An 18005-nucleotide genomic window follows, 5' to 3' on the forward strand; every position below is an offset into this window, starting at 1 on the left:
GTCTTTTAACACCTGCCCAATGCGGATTCCGAAAGCATCGTTCTGCAGTTGACCATCTTGTTGCTCTCTCCACTTATATCATGAACAATTTTCTCCGGAAACGCCAAACGGTAGCAATATTTTTTGATCTGGAGAGAGCATACGATACCTGTTGGAGGACAGGCATCCTCCGCACACTGTTCTCTTGGGGCTTTCGAGGTCGGCTGCCCCTTTTTCTTCGCGAATTTATGGCAGAGCGCACATTTCGGGTGCGGGTGAACACTACGCTCTCCCGTACCTTCTCCCAAGAAAACGGGGTACCCCAGGGCTCCATGCTGAGTGTTGTACTGTTTGCCATTGCCATAAATCCAATTATGGATTGTCTCCTTCCTGATGTCTCGGGCTCCCTCTTTGTGGACGATTTTGCGATCTACTACAGCTCTCAACGGACCAGCCTTCTTGAACGACGTCTTAAAGGGTGTCTCGATCGCCGCCACTCTTGGAGCATCGAAACTGGCTACCGTTTTTCTCCCAGTAAGACCGTTTGTGTTAATTTTTGGCAACGTAAGGAGTTTCTTCCACCCTCCTTACATCTAGGACCTGTCAACCTTCCGTTTTCAGATGTCGCTAAATTCTTGGGTCTTATGTTTGACAGAAAACTGTGCTGGTCCTCCCACGTTTCCTATCTTTCGGCTCGCTGTCTGCGATCCCTCAACACCCTCCGTGTCGTGAATGGTACCTCCTGGGGAGCGGACAGAGTGGTCCTTCTCCGCCTCTATCGCGCCTTAGTGCGCTCGAAATTGGACTATGGAAGCATAGTCTACTCCTCTGCTCGGCCGTCTATTCTTCGGTGTCTTTGACTCTATCCACCACCGTGGATTACGTTTAGTGTCTGGAGCTTTTTACACCAGCCCTGTGGAAAGCCTTTATGCTGAGACTGCTGAACCTCAGCTGTCCAATCGGCGAGCAGTCCTTCTGAGTCGTTATGCTAGCCATCTGTCTTCCATGCCTGCTAATCCAGCCCATGACATTTTTTTCGACGCCTCCTTTGATGTAGGGTATGCAGGCCGCCCCTCCTCCCTACTACCACCGGGAGTCCGCTTCCGTCAACTGCTCCATTCTCTTTCCTTCCGCTTTCCTAAAACCTTCTTGACAACTTGGGGTACAGCACCGCCTTGGCTCCGTCCCCGGATCTGCCTGCTCCGTGACCTTTGTCGATTTCCCAAGGATGGTACCCCTTCACTTGTTTATCGTCAGGCATTTGCTGCTCTGTGCACAAATGACGGAAGCCACATTTATTTACACCGATGGCTCGAAAACATCGTTAGGTGTAGGGAGTGCCTATATTGTTGGCGACACCCCAAATCAATTTCGGCTTCCCGACCAGTGTTCGGTTTATACTGCGGAGCTTTACACTGTTCTCCAGGCTCTCCACTACATCCGCCGCCATCAGCGGATACAGTATGTTATCTGCCCAGATTCTCTCAGCTCTCTCCTCAGTCTCCAAGCTCTTTACCCTGTGCACCCTCTGGTCCACCGGATTCAGTACTGTCTGCGCTTGCTCCACCTGGGGGGCGTCTCGGTGGCGTTCCTCTGGCTCCCGGGACACGTTGGTATCTGTGGAAATGAGGCGTCCGATATAGCAGCCACTGCTGCCGTCTCTCTTCTTCGGCCAGCTTTTCAATCGATTCCCTTCGCCGATCTACGGAGCGTTTTATGTCGTTGTGTTGGTTTTTTATGGCACGCACATTGGTCGACACTTCCCCATAATAAATTGCGGGACGTGAAAGCTCTTCCTTGTGCTTGGATCTCTTCCTCCCGAACGCGTCGTCGGGAGGAGGTAATTTTAACTAGACTCCGGATAGGGCACTGTCTTTTTAGCCATCGACATCTTTTAAGCGGCGATCCTCCCCCACTCTGTCCCCACTGCTCTCAGCTGTGGACGGTAAGACACCTTTTAATTGAGTGCCCCTATTTTACTCCATTACGCACCCGTCTACAGCTGTCGCCTGATATGTCGTCCATTTTAGCAGATGATACGCGCTCGGTCGATCGCGTTCTCGAGTTTATTAGTGCCAGTGAAATGACGTCAGTCATTTGAAGCTTTTTTTGGGGACAACCAACCCCTTTCTGTAGTGGATTTTTAAGCCTTCCTTCTGCTTTTAGTTTCTCCAATTTTATGACTTTCGTTCCCATTGCTGCTGGTTTCCATTTTCGGTTTTTTACTGTTTCCTAAGTCACGGACCGGGCACTAATGACCTTAGCAGTTTTGCACCCTAAAAGAACCAAAACAAAACATCATTTGAACCTGCAATACAGGCATCAAAGTCATTGTCATGCGACATTTTGCCATCTAAAGATGTGTTTATTACAATGTTATTTGTTTTCGCACCTGGCTTCACCACACTACTTACTTGGATATTTTGATTAACACTTTGTAAAATCTCAGCCAGCTTTCTTCCATGACTGTCAGCAAGCAAGAGTACATTGCACTTCATGGCGGAATTCAGAGTGGGGTTGCCGCTACCTTCGCATTGTTTTTTAAGTTTGTTAACAGGCTTTTTTCCATCTGATTGTACCCTTTCACTGCTTTCACGATTTTTAGCATATGGCACTACTTTTAGTCGCTGGCAGTCGTTTTCCGTTGCATTCGTCTTTCGCCCACTGGTTTGTTTCCTTGCTCACACACTCTTTACATAGTTCGTCATCCTTATTGCAGTCATCACTACTATTCGACAGAACACTATACCTGTTTATATCTGTAATTATAATTTCATTTGCTGCGTTTGATGCCTGTCTATCGCTTCCTTTCCGCTTCTCATAACTCACCAGGTCCCCGATTTGTGGCTTAATTGTTTTATCATTTAGAATATGGCGCAACTTCTTCAGCTCACAGTTTTCATTAGTTATATGTGAAATCTCACATCTTACAACAACTACAATTTTTTGTAAACTTGAAATGCGTTAGTGTAGTTTTTCGATTTCACTTTTACAGTTTTCACCGGATTCCTTTTTTATGACAGAACAGTAACTTTTATTCACTCGTTCACTATGCATCACTACACTTATCGCCATCTTGTATTCAGCACTGTATATTAATTATGTAAATATCAGTTTATAAATAATGTAAATAGTTCCAGGCAATGACCTCTTGTAGTGCAAGGAAGAAAGCTCTTAAGGTGGTATAACATTTACAAATGTATTCTGTTTATAGTTTACCTATTTTGAGAAAATGGAAGACAATGAGTATTGAGTATTTTATTTAAATAAATATTTTGGGAAGTAGTATAACCAATAAGGTAGCCAAAAGGGACAGTTAGAATTGGAAGGCAGTGGAGTAGAAAGCAAGAAAAGAAAAGGAGGGCGGGGAGGATAAAAGGATGCAGGAACTTGTTCATCACAGAGACTTACTGTCAGCTATTTTATTCCTGTTAGAAACATAGTTGTTGCTTCACTTCATTCTTTTCATCTTTCGTGCTTGTTCTGTTCGTCTTAAAAAGAAACTTAAAATATGTAATGTAGAAGTTGTATTGTTTGGAAGCAGTTGTTTACTATGCAGTGAGTAATAATTATTTCACTTAGCTTATGCAAATTATGTATATGGCACATGTGTAATATTTATGCATATACACATTTTAATGGATGTTACCAAAGGCTTTAACTATATTCTTATAGGGATCACTTTAAACTATTCATGTTAGTGGTAATCCTTTGTCTTTTCAGCTGAACGCAAGCCCCCATACTTCAACATGAATGCAATGAGTGCCCTCTACCATATTGCTCAAAATGATACTCCCCAGCTAAGTTCATCAGAATGGTCTGACGTGTTTCGTCATTTTGTGGATTCTTGCTTGCAGAAGAACCCAAGTGAAAGACCTAGTTCAGGCAAACTGCTCGGGGTAAGTATGTACTGTCAATGATTGTAGAAGTATACTAAAAAAATTAGATAAAATGAAGCAAAATATAAAAGTGTATATATGTTCACAATTAATTTCTGGAAGCCAGTGTAGTATATGGGGTTTTTGTTTGTTTTTGTTGGCATTATAAAATAACTGTTTTCATTAAATCAGATATAAGAATAGCTTTTGTAGCCCAAGCTGTAGCATGCTTACATATGTAATCTGTACAAAAGGAGTACAGGTGTTCTAGATTTTGAAATGAGATTCTTCGTGCAACAAAGGTAGGGAGTTGTTTGGAAGTATCAGGTATTTTTCATAAATAATAAAAGAAGTTATATGCTGTTCTCATGAGTTTGTTTTTACATTACAGTTGTGCTGTTAATATTAAGAGTATATAACACAGTAAAATTAGCGCATTACAAGTGCATATGTTGTCAAATGAATACCTGTTCATGCCTTTGGTGGATGCCAAGTAGTTGGTGGTTGCTATGACAGATAGTAAGAATGTGTGAAATAGTTCATTTACTTTACTTATGCTGGTTTGCTATGACAAGTCCAAACCTGCAAACAGTACAGATCTGTCAGCCAGGCAAAGTATGTATATACAGAATAGTAGTAGAGGCTGAATGTCAATGCACCATTATTAGACCGCGAGCTAGACTGGGCAGGTGCAAGGTGTGGCTTCATTAAGTCTGCTGCAGCCATAGCACTAGCCGCGAAGGCTGATGTGGACCTGTCTCAGAGGCAGGTTGAGTTTGGTGGTGCAATCACGTGTTTGATGCTAACTTTGGAACATAAATGGGCTTTGCTTGCAGGAATCAATGGCAAATAGTACCACTTTCTTCTCCCTCCCCTCCCTCCCTTCCCCCACCACAAACTCATACGCCATTATGATGTACTGGTACAGCTGGAAATTACAGCAGCAGGAAGGCGTGGGTACAGGTGCCACTGAGGAGGCCGAAACCGTAACTTTGGCGAATGACGAGCTCTTGCCTTAACCCTTGACATTCGTCTTGCAAATGTTGAGGATCAGCAGGGATGAATCATTTTCCTCCATTGGTGGAGGTGCAGTGGCGACTTAAGGGTCTAGTCATCGCTGAGTAATCTGTCAGCGGTTGATGGGAAAACAATCAAGTGTTTCATTGTCCTGGACATAAGTATGAAAGCTAGAATCATCTGACAGTATATGAAAAGGATAGATTGCTATTTATCATATAATGAATATGTTGAGTTGCAGACAACAGGCACAACAGAAAGACTGTTAAAGCTAGACTGACTTGCAGTGTGGCCTCAGTGTCCAGGGACAGTGCTCATATGTGTAAGAGTTGTGTTGCCTAATTCAGAAGACGACCTTGTGGCCAAAAGTTTGCTTTTTTAGCAATCTTTCTGTCATGCGTGTCTGTAACTCAACACCTCCACTGTAAGGTGAGCAGCAGTCTATCCCTTTGGTATTAACAGTCTATCCTTTTCGTAGTACTGTCATTATTCCATCCTGGATTTTTCAAGAATTGACTGAGGTGTTTAATGCCTAATCCGAGCTGACTGGTAGGCAAGAAAGCTTTGTGCATCACAATGCTTAGCTATTGGCTTGTAAGCAGTATCATACTGATGATTGGAGAGGAGCAGAGATCAGTGTTGCAGTTTTTGCACCTTGCATGAGGGACCGGCTTTGGAGGGCTGAACATGGGAGTTAGATGCTTGTGTCTGTCACAGAGTAGAATTTCCTGTCCTAAAATATTGGTGATATTTGATCATATACAATAGCAAGAGCTTCCTTCTCAGTGTGTGAATAGTTGTATTGTGCTAAAAGTTGGGATATGAAGGCAGTTGGCCTGTCCAATGATCCCACTCTGTGCAAGAGGACATTGCAATTCTTGTAAGTGGCATTCCGTTGTGTTTGTTTGTATTGCTAACAATCTGTTTAGGGTCAATCTAAATGAAGTTGTCCAATAAAAATTAAGTTGGTTGCTTGACCATTTTTAAACATTTTAATTTTTTATATGTGATTACCCTATAATTGAAAAGATCAAAACAGTTTTTTTTAAATACCTTTCACCTTTACTGCATGGTGGCCGTTTTTGTTTGTAAGTGTGCGACGATGTTTCAGTTTAGAGACGTTAGCAAAAGTATGAATATCTCTGCACTGGGTTAAGTTACAACATTGCAATTGACATGATTGTTTTTAGAAAAGTGTCATCTATAACATTGTCTACTGCACAAAATACCCTAAATTCAAAAATAACCAGTCAAATTGACCTCCAAAGTTTGGTATCCAAATTTTCAAAAATCCACTTTTTAGGCCCAAGGAGTGATTTATGTGAGAGTATTTTTTTTTCCTGTAGTTAGATAGAGAAAGAACACTTACAAATGTTTTCTTGATTTTTATGAATTTTTTAAATTTGTAATTTTTCAGTTTTTGTAAAGTTTGGCGTTATTTATCTCGGGTGGAACTGACTATAAAAATATGATTTTTGCACAGTTTTTACACCTATATGATAGCAACATACTGTAAAAATTTCAACACCGGTATCTGACTGTGAACAAAGATATTTAAGGTACTGAATTATATACAAAAAGTGGAAACGTCACTGAAATTAACATTTATATTATTTTGACATACCTAAAATAAATATTTTCAATTAAAATCCTTCGAGATGCGACTGTTCCTAAACCTGGTGGTGAATGAATGTTAAGAACACTTATTTCTTCAGACAGCTTCTGTGATATAGAATAAGACCTCCCAGTTGCTGTGGTAAGTTCATGCACTGAAACATTTTTCATTGGTATCCAAACTGTCACTAGTAGATTTCTTTAATAATGTTCTTGGGCCAGTAGGGTGGTAAAAATGCACAAAAACATCATTGTTTTCCAAACTTATTCTTTCAACCTCTGCAAGCCACCACTGTCCATCATACACACATGCCACTATGTCATTCAATGTTACAGACAAAGATGTAATTTTACTGACACAATGATCCTCATAAATTTCGGTTTCTGATGTTATATAGCATCAAACTAAGTTTTCTACAATGCCAAGGAATTTGTGGAAATGTCTTGTTCCTTTTATTGCTATACAGTTTTCAAGTCTGGTTTGAAGTGTTGTTTTCATATGCAGAACCACTTCTTTCTTGATCAGAAAATAGGTAATGCCTATAATATTATCCTTGCAAAAGACATACATGTTCTGTACTTCGAGAATTTGGTCTGTTTTTGGTCTTTGTAGGCTGGCCTTACTTCACATTTTGTTGTACCTCCTACTCCATTACATGAATTTTTTCCATGGCAAGATGCAAAACAGTGCCATTCAGCCTCCAACCCAAAGTATACTTTGTAGTTGCACAGATTTGAAAAAATTGTTTTTGTTCTTATACTGACTACCACTACCATCTGAAAAGTATAAAACATTTCAACCTTGGGAAAATTTTCTTTTATGTAATTTATTACATACTTTTGAAACAAAGTGTTGTGCTCAAAGTATTTGTTTAGAATGCAAATTGAAGAACTGCAAACTTCATCTTTCTCATTTTTAAAGTAGAGAATAAATGGATGCCTGATCATTGACCCAGTGGTACCCTTGTATTGCACCCTGAATGACAAATGTAAAATTTTCTGCAAAATAAGCTAATACTATGCATTCAGTTTCATGAAGTTGTATTTTTTTGTCTTTCAAAAACTTACTTTGGATTTTAGAAACATAGTGATGACTTTTGAGTTTTTGTAAGTTATCAATTAAAGATTCCAAGTACTCTCTTCCTGAGATTTAACCACTGTTATCATTTCTGCCCTGGCATTTCCTCCTCATATGCGTGAAACAATTCAATAACCAGGGTGGACAACTGGGAGATCTGGGAAAAACCCAAGATTTTTTTAGAATTCAGGAAATTTTTCATTGTTTTAGTTTTCAGTTAAATTTTTGTAACTTTGACTGGTAAGAACCAATACTCTAACAAAGAGTCTTACTGTATCTCACTACTGCAGAATAATACTGCAGCAGTAAAACGTGGGGGGGGGGGGGGGGGGGACGAAAATAAAACTAAGTTGCCAAGGAGATGCGCCATATACAGCAACAAAACACAGTGCTCACACAAGTGTCTGTCAACAGCAAAATGTGTCAACGGCTTTAGGAAGACTATGTAATGCTTCATAACAGCAAATTGCCTCCGATGAGCGTGACGTCACAACTGCTTTCTGTAGATTCGTTCGAGCAGTTGCTAGTGAGCGCATGCACAGTTGAGTCGCGTATGACTAGTATGTTCTCCCACTTCTGGCTACAGAAGTGTGGCAGTTAGCTGTGTAAGCAATAGCAGCAAGCAGCCAGATGCTTCCCAGAAAAAATTTTTCTGGTGCGCCTAAGCTGTCAGATTCACGCATGCGCAACAGGCCTGGATATAAGGTGCGGGGTGCAAACCAATGTATCTGCCCCAGCTAGCAATTTCTGGGTGGGGGGAGACATTGTTTCAAATAGCGCCTACCATACAGCGCACGTCAGCCTATCAATTATTCATATGATTTTGAAATGCATTCCTGTTGAATAACAGGTAAGAAAGGTTACCTTTTATCTTCTCGGTGTATCCAAGAAAATGAAATTTTGGCAGAAATTTTTTTGCCAGAAAGCTACCTGGCAAGGGCCAGTTGTACAGTCCCCGGCTAGCAGCTGCTAAAGTTGTATTCTTGGAGTAGTGCGGAAAATGCATTGTACGAACACGTAATAACGCCTAACCGGATAGTAAATGCCGGTTAACTAAAATGGTGATTGTGGCAGGGCTAGTCAAGTTAACTGGAGAACAAGTTTTAACCCTGGCAGGAATACTTACAGAATTAGTGATGACAAGATTGTTTGTTAGAACAAGGAAGGAAAAGAAACGGGGACATCACACAAATTCTAGAAGAGTATGACGATTCCATATTTATATAAAAATTTCGTACTACTACCTTTCGATGTCGTGCTTCAGAAGCTAGAGCGTATGAATAAAATGTGAAACTATTTCCTAACATGAAACTTTTTGCTTGTAGTAAGCCTAATAGGCATTTGATATTGTTACTTTGTGATTATATTCTGTCGTGTTATAAAAATGACCATTTGTGCCAAAACAGTGTCGTTTATTCAGTGTGTGTTACAATTGCTGCAATATTATGCAGACCTATTTCATGTTATCTAGCAGACAGTGACAAAATACATGTAATCAGATTGAGAAACCACACCAGTCTTGGGTACTATTCGTATTAATAGCTTTTTCAGTATTAGACAACGACATTTGGTTTTTTCATGTAGCAAAACCGGCCAACTGGGAGCAGGAGAGGCACCACAGGAAATTTTAATTTCCACTGTCTTGAATATAGTTTGATGGCACCCATTACAAAATGTTATATGTTTCAGTTTCACAGAACGAAATTCAGTGATATGCGATAGAAGAATGCCATGTGAAGAGGCGTGGCACTGCACTTTGGCACATTTAAGACCAAACAATATGTCTTACATTTCCTTAAACACGTATGTTTTATGTATGAGACTCTTCAGGAAGATGTGCACCACAAAATGGGCATATTTTTGAAAAGTCGATTTTTTTTTTAATTCTTGGCATCCTAACTCAAACGCTCAAGGGATGGAGGGGGGTGGGGGTGAGGGGGGTCGGGATGGAAGGGGGTGGGGGTGAGGGGGGTCGCTACTATCTAGTATTGCCCTGGTTCGGAAATATCGTAGATTCGGGGCAGATCTATAGAGCAGTCTTAAATTGTAATGGGGAGGTGGGTAGTCTCACGTGGCCCGTGTTTACGTTTTATGATTTTGCTGTTTCCTCTTCGTTTATTGCTCTCACGTCAAATGAAAACAAAACGGATTTCTGTGACCGGGAGCTATCAAGTGAATTAAAATACACTCCTGGAAATGGAAAAAAGAACACATCGACACCGGTGTGGCAGACCCACCATACTTGCTCCGGACACTGCGAGAGAGCTGTACAAGCAATGATCACACGCACGGCACAGCGGACACACCAGGAACCGCGGTGTTGGCCGTCGAATGGCGCTAGCTGCGCAGCATTTGTGCACCGCCGCCGTCAGTGTCAGCCAGTTTGCCGTGGCATACGGAGCTCCATCGCAGTCTTTAACACTGGTAGCATGCCGCGACAGCGTGGACGTGAACCGTATGTGCAGTTGACGGACTTTGAGTGAGGGCGTATAGTGGGCATGCGGGAGGCCGGGTGGATGTACCGCCGAATTGCTCAACACGTGGGGCGTGAGGTCTCCACAGTACATCGATGTTGTCGCCAGTGGTCGGCGGAAGGTGCACGTGCCCGTCGACCTGGGACCGGACCGCAGCGACGCACGGATGCACGCCAAGACCGTAGGATCCTACGCAGTGCCGTAGGGGACCGCACCGCCACTTCCCAGCAAATTAGGGACACTGTTGCTCCTGGGGTATCGGCGAGGACCATTCGCAACCGTCTCCATGAAGCTGGGCTACGGTCCCGCACACCGTTAGGCCGTCTTCCGCTCACGCCCCAACATCGTGCAGCCCGCCTCCAGTGGTGTCGCGACAGGCGTGAATGGAGGGACGAATGGAGACGTGTCGTCTTCAGCGATGAGAGTCGCTTCTGCCTTGGTGCCAATGATGGTCGTATGCGTGTTTGGCGCCGTGCAGGTGAGCGCCACAATCAGGACTGCATACGACCGAGGCACACAGGGCCAACACCCGGCATCATGGTGTGGGGAGCGATCTCCTACACTGGCCGTACACCACTGGTGATCGTCGAGGGGACACTGAATAGTGCACGGTACATCCAAACCGTCATCGAACCCATCGTTCTACCATTCCTAGACCGGCAAGGGAACTTGCTGTTCCAACAGGACAATGCACGTCCGCATGTATCCCGTGCCACCCAACGTGCTCTAGAAGGTGTAAGTCAACTACCCTGGCCAGCAAGATCTCCGGATCTGTCCCCCATTGAGCATGTTTGGGACTGGATGAAGCGTCGTCTCACGCGGTCTGCACGTCCAGCACGAACGCTGGTCCAACTGAGGCGCCAGGTGGAAATGGCATGGCAAGCCGTTCCACAGGACTACATCCAGCATCTCTACGATCGTCTCCACGGGAGAATAGCAGCCTGCATTGCTGCGAAAGGTGGATATACACTGTACTGGTGCCGACATTGTGCATGCTCTGTTGCCTGTGTCTATGTGCCTGTGGTTCTGTCAGTGTGATCATGTGATGTATCTGACCCCAGGAATGTGTCAATAAAGTTTCCCCTTCCTGGGACAATGAATTCACGGTGTTCTTATTTCAATTTCCAGGAGTGTACATTCACATAATTACGGAAGCCTAAAATATGTTGTTAGTTTCAGATTTTATTTTATTTCCCGTTTCTGACAGTCAAACATTAATCGCATTGCAGAGCAATGAAGTTATTTTTGTCGATTTGCTAAAGAAATTTGGCTCTTATTAATCTTTTCTGCTGGACCATCCAATTTATTTGAAACGGAGTGTTCAAATTCACACTATTGGCTAATTTCAACTGTTCACTGCATTTCAGGTGCACGTTTTATCTTCTAGAATGTATGGCATTATGCCATAATAAAGAACCAAACATGAGATAATGCAGTTCTGGTACTCCAAGAAAATTTGCATACAAATCTGGACATACAAGTGTGCACTTTAAGCCGAATTATGCATTTTAGTATGGTTCATGAAATTCTCATGCTCGTGGAATATCCTCTAATGTTTGTTTCTTTTATGACATTATGTAAGACGCTTGTTATCTGGCACTCTATGGCAACTGCTGAAACGAACCTGTTTCTAACAGGTCGCAGGAAAATATTGTGAATGGTGGTTTGAAAAGCGTTACTTTCGAAGTAAATTTCCTTTTACGCAAGATGAACTATGTGCGAGAATGTACGATGAATTTCTTAAATCACAGAGCTTTTGACTCTCATTTAAAAATCAACTCTTTGAGTACGTTAATTTAGAATAATTTCGAACCTAAAAGATCTGACATTTATGTCGTTTTTAAACATTTTACTGGCACATTTGTGTAATATATCTCAAAGTGTAACCTGCGCAAAAAGGGGCAACATTATATGTGAAAGCTTTCCTTTTCTTGTAGCAACACTACGTATATTAATTTAAACCATTAACTTTTCCTATTTGTGTGTTCGCATTACATATCAGTGGTGTTGCTATTGGCTGACTACATCACGTGTACTATGTTCTGAATATCCGCTGTTGTCGGCTGGCGAGTTCACGTGATGTGAGCTATGACTGGCTTACAAAAGCGCATCGCAATAACGATTTCAATGCTTCAGAAAGTAACATACAGTGTTTGGTGGAATTCAAATTTATACTTTCGTAATACGAAAATATGCAGTGTACATGTTGCTGCAGATCAGACATCTTCCCAAAACATGTTTTGTTCCCCGAGTTTCGTTTTCTAAAGTGCCAGGAAATTCTAAACTGCTGTATAAAACAATAAACATTCAAAAGACTGATAAGTTTTACAGTTACAAGGAAAAGCATACTTTCACTTGACACGGAAAAAGTGCGTTTTCACCCAGGAGGAAGTGTACTTTTAACCGGAAAAATCTGGGAATTTTTTTTCCTCATCCACATATACACCCTGATAACGGTTTCCTTACCAAGGCATTTATTACACAAACTCATCATGTAGTCATAACTGTTAGTGTCACAGACCATTAAATCTAGTAATGCTTTGTAGTTAAGATCACAGAGTTTCGCACCTGCAATCATCAGTTTGACATTTTGATGATATAAGCAAACACAGAGTGCGTCCCTGAGCATCCAGCCAAAATACACCACATAGTGTGGAGGTCACAAAATTTTGACCTCCCAATTTTGCATTCAGGATGAGAATTTTTGAAAGCTACATAAAGTTCATTTAAATTTTACAACACTAGTCGTTTCTACTTTGTTGCTTTAACTCCATTTATAACAACTCTTTTGCTATCTTTGCAACCTGGGCACATTCTACTGTTTTCATCATCTTCAAAAAAAACTGCTGGTCCTTTCTAATTGTTTCTTCACTTATACCAACTCCTTTCTTCTTTCCTAAAACTGGAAGAATGCCTTGCTCTTTCACTAATTTTCGGGTTAGTTTAACCAAACGATGAGAAACATTGAATTCATGAACTAATTTTTTTTCTCTTGATCATGAGTCAGGGAGCAAACTTAAATTTAACTTTTTCGTCTTTAGATGTCAGTGAACAATTAATTTTTAATTTCTCTATTAAGCTCAAATATTCAGTGTCAGATGATGATGGTGGTAGGTTTTCTTCTTTGGAAATAATGTTATCATCTCTATTATTAAAGCACGATTCTAAGTCTTTTCGAATTTTGTCTGAAATTTGTTGTACCTTATTTTCAATAGCTTTTTGTCTTTTTCTGCTACTTAATTTTATTATTTTTGAAGCAGTAGATACATCTAACTTAGAAGAAGCAAAATCCAATATCCTAACAGCTTCCTCATTCGGAATATAAAATTTCGGTAGTAAAAGGAAAACATGTACAAGTTGTCAGAATGAAAAAATAAGCTGAACGAACAGATATCCAGTCTACAGTTTTACAGTCGATGCTCAGAAGGTGGAAATAAGTAAACTACAATCTGAAAAACATGAGACGCTAATGAAGAATGAAGACTCGATCTCGGGAAAATGGAAGATAATGACTGAAGGAATTTGTACTCAGATGGTAAAAGATCTGAGAGACAGTGAAAATTTTGTGCAAAAAAAAAAAAACCTCTTTTGAAGTGCTTTCTGCCATGGATTTAGTGAACACGCCAGAAAGGGTTGAAAAGTTGGGAAACAAAGTAGGCAAACCGTTGCTCATTGTAAGTAGGTCAAACCGTGAAAATACTACGTCAGGAGATATGCTAAAAACTCCGAAAATAAGTGCACGCACCTACACTACCACAGACTTCAACGCAACAAAGCAAACTGCGTTAAAAAACGTATCTCCAGCGAAACTGCAAACCAAAGAACATTTAGAATACGTGCAGCAAAAAAACAACACTTTTTAGGTGAGAAGAACAACATTAAATCCTCCAGTTAGAAAAAGTGTGAAACACAAAACAATCTGTGTGTTAGGTGACAGTCACAGCTGTGAAATTTCTGCAATGTTGATGAGAACATGTAGTTTCAAGGCATCTGGTTTCATAAAGCCAGAGGCTCCATTGAGTGAAATAACGGACCTAACAACATCAACTGGTGTAGCTAGTTTGAATAAAGACAATTTCACCGTGTTAATAGGAGGATCAAACAATTTCTATAGAAACGAGGCATACAAGGTCATTACAGAAATGAAATGTTTAAATAATTTAACCCACACAAATTTACTCATTGTGAACATCCAACATTGTCGTGATTTACCACCCTAGTCGTGTGTGAACCGCAAAATTAATGTTGCAAATGAGTGTCTCTCTGCAATATACACTAACTTTAAGAATGTTGATAGTGTAGATATAAACAGATTGGAGCGTAGGTTCCATACAGTCCGTGGACTTCATTTAAATACACCAGGAAAGAAATTACTAGCCGAAAAAATATGTACTCGCATTTCGAAGAAGAGTGAAGAAAAAAGTATAAGTGACAAACAAACAGAGATTAAGAAGTGCTTTAGACGAGTTACAAGCTGTGCCATGGGCCAAACGCAAATTACCGAGTGGTTTAAACCGATTGGGCAAGAAACAATCAATCAAGTTGTCAGCCAAACAAAAATTACAAAATGGTTTAAACTGAAGAGGACAGATGTGGATGAAGCAAAACTTATACAAGCTCCAGAAGTTAACTCACCTGCTGATTGCCACCAGCAAACAGAAGCCACACACAAGAAAGATACCGGAAATTTTTTAGGGTAAGTGCTGTGTTAGAAATGCCATTAGATAAAGAATCAGAAACTGTTGTCACTCACAAATAAAATTTCAGTGTTGGAAGCACTACCCCAGTATGCACCAATTGTAGACATAATTTGCATTACTGAACATTGGCTATGAAATGACAAAGTAAAATTAACCTCAATCTCAGGATATAGATTAACAAGTCATTTTAGCGGAGAGTTTTCCAAACATGGTGAAAGAACAAATAAAGTTCTGTGATGTCAGTAAAAGTTATATTGACTCAATTGAAAAAGACTGTGAATTTTCCATTACTAAACTGGCGGAGCTCAATTTCATAGTTTTTGATATATATATATATATATATATATATATATATATATATATATATATATATATATATATATAGAGCACCAAGTGAAAACCTGCCAGTCTTCATGAATAAACTGGAGGTTCTGCTGAACAGGATCAGTACACTAAATATGAAGATAGTGCTTTGTGAGGATTTCAGTATTGATTTTTCAAAAGACAGCAGTACCAGAGATGCTTTCATAAATATGACCAACACATTAAAGTGATCCCCACAATACAGTGCCCAACAAGATTAACAGAATGCACAAATTCCATTATTGACCAAATATTCCTCTCAGAAACAAATTACAGATTCACAAGCAGAGTACTTAGCATGGGTTATAGTGATGAAGAGGCACAGCTGCTGTGTATAGAAATGCCAACAACTGGCGTTCTACAGATTGGAGCGTGGAATGTCAGATCCCTTAATCGGGCAGGTAGGTTAGAAAATTTTAAAAGGGAAATGGATAAGTTGAGGTTGGATATAGTGGGAATTAGTGAAGTTTGGTGGCAGGAGGAACAAGACTCCTGGTCAGGTGAAAACAGGGCTATAAATACAAAATCAAATAGGGGCAATTCAGGAGTAGGCTTGATAATGAATTAAAAAATAGGAATGTGGGTAAGCTACTACAAACAGCATAGTGACTGCATTATTGTAGCCATGATAGATATGAAGCCCACACCTACCACAATAGTAAAAGTTTGTATGCCAACTATCTCCGCAGATGACAAAGAGATTGAAGAAAGGTATGATGAGATAAAAGGAATTATTCAGATAGTTAAGGGAGACAAAAATTTAACGGTCATAGGTGACTGGAATTCGGTAGTAGGAAAAGGAAGAGAAGGAAACGTAGTAGGTGAATATGAAATGGGGGTAAGGAAAGAAAGAGTAAGCCGCCTGGTAGAATTTTGCACAGAGCATAACTTAATCATAGCTAACACTTGGTTCAAGAACCATAAAAGAAGGCTGTATACATGGAAGAAGCCTGGAGATACTAAAAGGTATCTGATAGATTATATAATGGTAAGACAGAGATTTAGAAACCAGGTTTTAAATTGTAAGACATTTCCAGGGGCAGATGTGGACTCTGACCACAATCTGTTGGTCATGAACTGCAGATTAAAACTGAAGAAACTACAAAAAGGTGCGAATTTAAGGAGATGGACCTGGATAAACTGAAAGAACCAGAGGTTGTAGAGAGTTTTAGAGAGAGCATTAGGGAACGATTGACAAAAGTGGGGGCAAGAAATACAGTAGAAGAAGAATGGGTAGCTTTGAGAGATGAAGTAGTGAAGGCAGCAGAGGATCAAGTAGGTAAAAAGACGAGGGCTAGGAGAACTCCTTGGGTAATAGAAGAGATATTGAATTTAATTGATGAAAGGAGAAAATATAAAAATGCAGTAAATGAAGCACACAAAAAGAAATACAAATGTCTCAAAAATGAGATCGACAGGAAGTGCAAAATGGCGGAGCAGAAATGGCTACAGGACAAATGTAAGGATGTAGAGGCATATATCTCTAGGGGTAAGATAGATACTGCCTACAGGAAAATTAAAGAGACCTTTGTAGAAAAGAGAACCACTCTTATGAATATCAAGAGCTCAGATTGAAACCCAGTTCTAAGCAAAGAAGGGAAGGCAGAAAAGTGGAAGGACTATATAGAGGGCCTATACAAGGGCGATGTATTTGAGGACAATATTATGGAAATGGAAGAGCATATAGATGAAGATGAAATGGGAGATATGATACTGCGTGAAGAGTTTGACATAACACTGAAAGACCTGAGTCGAAACAAGGCCACGGGAGTAGACGACATTCCAGTAGAACTATTGATAGCCTTGGGAGAGCCAGCCCTGATGAAGCTCTACCATCTGGTGAGCAAGATGTATGAGACAGGCGAAATACCCTCAGATATTATTCAATCTGTATATTGAGCAAGCAGTAAAGGAAACAAAAGAAAAATTTGGAGTATGAATTAAAATTTATGGAGAAGAAATAAAAACTTTGAGTTTCACCGATGACATTGTAACTCTGTCAGAAACGGCAAATAACCTGGAAGAGCAGTTGAATGGAATGGACAATATCTTGAAAGGAGGATATAAGATGAACATCAACAAAAGCTAAACGACGATAATGGAATGTAGTCGAGTTAACTCGGGTGATGCTGAGGGAATTAGATTAGTAAATGAGACACTTAAAGTAGTAAAGGAGTTTTGCTATTTGGGGAGCAAAATAACTGATGATGGTCGAAGTAGAGAGGATATAAATCGTAGACTGGCAATGGCAAGGAAAGCGTTTCTGAAGAAGAGAAATTTGGTAACATTGAGTATTGATTTAAATGTAAGGAAGTCGTTTCTGAAAGTATTTGTATGGAGTGTAGCCATGTATGGTAGTGAAACGTGGACGATAAATAGTTTAGAAAAGAAAAGAAGAGAATAGAAGCTTTCGAAATGGGGTGCTACAGAAGGATGCTGAAGATCAGATACAAGTAGATCACATAACTAATGAGGAAGTATTGAATAGAATTGGGGAGAAGAGAAATTGGTGGCACAACTTGACAAGAAGAAGGGATCAGTTGGTAGGACATGTTCTGAGGCATCAAGGGATCACCAATTTAGTATTGAAGGGCAGTGTGGAGGGTAAAAACTGTAGAGGGAGACCAAGAAATGAATACACTAAGCAGATTCAGAAGGATGTAGGTTGCAGTAGGTACTGGGAGATGAAGAAACTTGCACAGGATAGAGTAGCATGGAGAGCTGCATCAAACCAGTCTCCGGACTGAAGACAACAACAATAACAAATGAAGGCGTAAAAATTTCCGGTGAGAGAAACAGATTTCTGCAGTACTGTTGTAAGAAATATAGTGTAATCCAAGAATTCACAGATTGTTCAAAAGCCTACAAAAGAATCTATGGTAGAATAATCAAAGAGGCAAAA

General features: G+C 40.4%; 1 protein-coding gene across 4 annotated transcripts in view; it reads left to right on the forward strand.

Annotated features, from left to right (window-relative positions):
• Positions 1-18005, forward strand: part of LOC126202874 (serine/threonine-protein kinase Tao) — a 233712-nt gene that overhangs the window by 59336 nt on the left and 156371 nt on the right. For all 4 annotated transcript variants that reach the window (XM_049936910.1, XM_049936913.1, XM_049936911.1 and 1 more), the window contains one exon: positions 3703-3878. In XM_049936910.1, the coding sequence (XP_049792867.1) occupies positions 3703-3878 (176 nt within the window). The remainder of the gene's footprint in view (positions 1-3702; positions 3879-18005) is intronic.

Source organism: Schistocerca nitens, chromosome 9, assembly GCF_023898315.1.
Source record: "Schistocerca nitens isolate TAMUIC-IGC-003100 chromosome 9, iqSchNite1.1, whole genome shotgun sequence".
Lineage (NCBI taxonomy): Eukaryota > Metazoa > Arthropoda > Insecta > Orthoptera > Acrididae > Schistocerca > Schistocerca nitens.